Here is a 4,698-nt window from a genome sequence, read left to right as displayed (position 1 = left end):
CCCCAACCTAAGTGGAACATGTCAATTACTAAAACCAATTTATTCACTACCAGATCAAACAATCTATGGAACCTAGTCTATTAACTTGCACCAAAAAGAAAATCAAGTAACTCATTCTCTTTTCATTAACTTTTCTTTTACTAATCATTAACTATTTTGTTAATTTTTTTTTGACAGATTAACTATTTTGTTAATAAATCCTAAAGCTTATTTTATCATAAAAATCGGTATACTACTCGGTGATTTTATTTTATTTTTTTATATACCAAAAAGAAAATCAAGTAACTCATTCTCTTTTCATTAACTTTTCTTTTACTAATCATTAACTATTTTGTTAATTTTTTTTTGACAGATTAACTATTTTGTTAATAAATCCTAAAGCTTATTTTATCATAAAAATCGGTATACTACTCGGTGATTTTATTTTATTTTTTTATATATAAAATATGCATAGCTTTAACCAACAATTGGAATGAGATAGGGTACTAAATAATTTTTAAAAAATAAATTAGTCTTATTATAGATTTTTTAGTTTACTTAATTTGCAAAGGAAATGTTTCATAAACATCCATATCTAGTCCACGCCTTAGAGAGAATAAAAGGAAGATGATGTGATAGAAGTAATATGTTAATAATGTGATGAGAAGTGAGATAGAGAGAAAATGAAGTGTTGAATGAACATATAAAAATTAAGTGTGTACATACATCATTATGGATCTGTAAAATCTTAATTTAAATTTTAGTTGGTGTATGATCCAAATCTTAAAACACATGTGCCCCTACGTCTAGGTTATATTTTATTATGGAAAACTAGTGCAAATAGACCACAAGCCTTCAATCTCCATTTATAAATACGATGCATATGTTTAACGTTGATATCAAGTCACTCTAGGTAAACCAAAAATGGCTATGGTTAGTGCAAGTAGATCTCTTTTTATTTCTTTTCTATTAGCTTCTGTAATCCTTGTTTCCTCTGAGAGAGTAGCAAGGCCTCCTGCTGTGAGGGGACTAGACTATGATTTTTATTGGTTGTCATGTCCTAGGATTGAAAGGATTGTAAGGAAACATCTTGAAGATGTTTTTGAAAAGGATAGTGGTCAAGCTCCTGGCATACTCAGACTCTATTTCCATGATTGCTTTTCCCAGGTATGAATTGAATTAAGATTGTTCTCAAAACCATACTTTCTTTTTTATGGACGTGTCTATTATGAATCTCTAAAATATGATTCAATAGTTGATCTTTACCATTTTCAATAAGTAATGAATTTTAAAATAATAATGATTTTAATAGTAACTGGAGTATAAAAATACTATTTTACTAAAACTTATTAGAAGTAAGAGGATCCATCGTTGTATCGGGTCCAAATTAGACAGATCCCGTTTTGTTAAATGGTTTTGAAAATCGTATAACAAAAGAATGGAGGAAAGCAAAAGTATTAATGTGGATTTATATTTTTTAAGAGGTTGAAATATAATTAAATTTGACAAAACAATCAAACTATAAGAAGTGCTAAGATTGAAAGGATCCAACATATCATAAAAAAAGTCCAAGATTAGTCACAACATATTTCATAAGTGGCAAAAAAATGACAAAAACTCGATTTTTGAATTGATGATTAAAAGTTAATTTTGAACAAAAAGAGATTCAAAACCCAGTTAAGCCTATTAATAATAAAGAACAACAATAATCTTTTATTAAAAAGAATAATAATTTGCCTTTAATTTTTTTTTTCTTCAGAGTTCATACTATATGTACCCATTTATTTTTATGCATATTTTTGTGTGTGTGCAATTGTTTCACATGAGATTTAAATTTTTCCTTGAAGTCAAACTTTTATAACTGAGTTGACATATCGTGGTCAAATATCCTATACAATCTTTTTATTTACATGTATCTGAAAATATTAAATGTTGATTTGTGCCATTAAAAAAAATTATACGTTGCTTTTTTTTTGGATTGAAACAGGGATGCGATGCGTCTATTTTGTTGAATGGTGTTAACGGAGAAGATGACGAAAAACAACATGATGCCAACTTCGCTTTGAGGGAGGAGGCTCTTCAAACCATTGAAAACCTTCGTGCTATAATCCGTAAGCAATGTCCACGAGTTGTCTCGTGCGCAGATATCCTCGTCATCGCTGCACGTGAAGCTGTTCGCCAAGTAATTTCATTTATGTGCTCGCTCTCTTTTATTTTTTTTTTCAGTTTATTTAAAATACTATAGATCTCATATATATGACAATTGTAGTTGGTTGAAACTATAAAAAAACTATTTCTTTGAGAGTGTATAAAAATTAATTAATTAGTTCTTCTACATATTAATTTAAAAAACATTGTAATTTGAACCTTGATCTTTTTTTTTGGTTAAAAACCTTGATCTTACATGCCTCAATTATTTTAATCGCAAAGACACTAAATAATTTCACGTGAGATAAAATTATAGTTTTTTTTTTATAAACGACTAATGTTACCATATTATGTTAGGAGTAGATAGCTCTCAATCTATTTATCACCTGGTTTGTTAACTCCCTTGACCCTTGTCTAGGTACAAAACCATTCTCATACCCCCTTGAAATGAATATATGGTACTCCCTCCGTCCCGAATTAATTGAGCCCTTGGCTCATTTCACACTTATTAAGAAAAATGTATAAATAAAAGGGAAAGTGAAATATATTGAATTGAGAATGATGAAAGTAGTATTAATTCGAGTTATAAAAGGGAAAAAGTGGAATATATTGAATTGAGAATGATGAAAGTAATATTGAAAATTGAAATGACTCAGTTATTTTGGGACACTTTTTTTTAGTAAATGGCTCAGTTAATCCGGGACGGAGGGAGTATCAAAATATTTGGATAGTTTTTAAAATAAAAGTCACTTCATTGATTTGATCGAAATGCAGAAGAGCTAAGCTAAATAATTGCAGTTTATATTAAAAATACACAAAAATGTAAGATTAAATATTTTAAGTCTTTATAAAATATTACTTCCTCCGGTCTCATTTACAAGAGAAAGTTGACTTTTTAGATACATTGAAGAATGTATGTATCTAGTCAAGAACCTAAACCAAATACATAAATTATTTAATGTATCTAAAAAGTAAATTGTCTCTTGTAAATAGGACCGGAGGGAGTATTTATTTTATTAATTTAAGGTGATTCTTTTTGTTCATCTGTGTAAAATTATTTACACTGATAGGGTATGTCTTATTTTCACTTTATACGGAGTTAATTGAATGATCCTTAACTAAAACAATATGTTGAACCTAAAAATGCAATTAAGCATATATATTTAGAACATCATTCATACTTTTTTTGGCAACATTTAACATTACGTCACTTAATTGCTTCCTTGAATTTGTACAGTTTGGAGGCCCAGATTTTGACGTGCCATTGGGAAGAAAAGACAGCCTAAACTTCAGTGTAAATGCAGGAGATAATCTCCCAGTACCATTTGCACGAACAGATGAACTATTAACCGTTTTCGGATCAAAAAAATTCGATGCAACCGATGTAGTTGCTCTATCTGGTGCCCACACTTTTGGTCAAGCTCATTGTCCAACAATGTTCAACCGAATCATTGAATCCGACCCACCAATCGAACCAAATTTCAAGAAACAACTCGAAGCAACATGTCCAAATGAGGAATCCCTGAACGCCATTAATTTGGATCTTCGAACACCAAACACATTCGATAATATGTACTACATTAACCTCTTGAATCACCAGGGTGTGTTTACATCGGATCAAGACTTGGCAAGTCATCCTAAGACTAAGGAGATTGTGAACCTCTTTGCTTCTAACCAGAAAGAGTTTTTTAACAAATTTGCTAATGCTTTTGTTAAGGTTAGTCAATTGGATGTTTTGACTGGAAATCAAGGAGAAATTCGTAAGTCATGTTTTGCTCCAAATAATAGGAAATCTAAGGTGGCATCTGTGGTGGAAGAGGTGGTGGAAATTGCAGCAAACATGTAGATTAATAATAAAATTGTTATGTTATTTCACAGGGTGCCAACCTAGTTGGGATGTCGTTGTTTCCTCTTGATGTCTGTCCACACTCCTGGCTTACCTAAAAAATTAATAATAATTTTTCCAATCCCATTGAGAAAAACTCTGGTTCACACAAGAGTTTCTCCTATGTAATAAGTGGCTAAGGGAAGTATGGAAAGCCACATTGTGCATGCAAGTCTATTTATAAATTTAGTGCTTCAATTACCTTTTAATAACCTCTTTTTGAAGGTCTTGAATTCAAGATGCATCTCTTTAATATATCTTATTGATTAAAATATTTAATCCTTGTGATTAAAATAGGTTCGTTTTCATGGTGGTACTATCTATCATCCTGATTTTTAACAGCGAGAGTTCATTTTTTTTTCATTTTAAAAGAACTCAAAACCTTACACTAATGAATCCACGATCGTCTTAAATTTAAAATTAGAGTGAATAATTTCTCTCAAAAAATTTTCCAAAAAAGATTATTGCAATCTTGCATCAACTTCTCAAAACCCTGAAAAGAGTCGGGGATTGGTAGATTATCATTCACATGAGAAAATCATAGGAAGTCTTGATGATAAGATCGAAAACCGAAGATCTTTCATTTATGAGTCAAACATGTCCATATTTTGAACTAAAATCCATTGATGAAGTCATAGATGAATCATGAATAAATACAATGATAAAAGAGTTGTCTAAGTATGAGA

At 30.3% G+C, this 4,698-nt stretch overlaps 1 protein-coding gene across 1 annotated transcript; it reads left to right on the top strand.

Annotated features, from left to right (window-relative positions):
* Nucleotides 1-871: 871 nt before the first annotated feature.
* Nucleotides 872-4,267, top strand: LOC146914844 (peroxidase 12-like). Its single transcript, XM_085717542.1, has 3 exons — nucleotides 872-1,146; nucleotides 1,967-2,161; nucleotides 3,365-4,267. The coding sequence occupies exons 1-3, from the start codon at nucleotides 904-906 to the stop codon at nucleotides 3,971-3,973; spliced, it is 1,047 nt and encodes a 348-aa protein (XP_085573668.1). The 5' UTR covers nucleotides 872-903; the 3' UTR covers nucleotides 3,974-4,267.
* The last annotated feature ends 431 nt before the right edge of the window (nucleotides 4,268-4,698 follow it).

Source organism: Medicago sativa, chromosome 6 (assembly GCF_051527215.1).
Source record: "Medicago sativa cultivar Bolivia chromosome 6, Bolivia_mono, whole genome shotgun sequence".
NCBI classification, from domain to species: domain Eukaryota; kingdom Viridiplantae; phylum Streptophyta; class Magnoliopsida; order Fabales; family Fabaceae; genus Medicago; species Medicago sativa.
The sequence above is the reverse complement of the archived record's forward strand: the minus strand, read 5'-3'. Positions and strand labels throughout refer to the sequence as shown.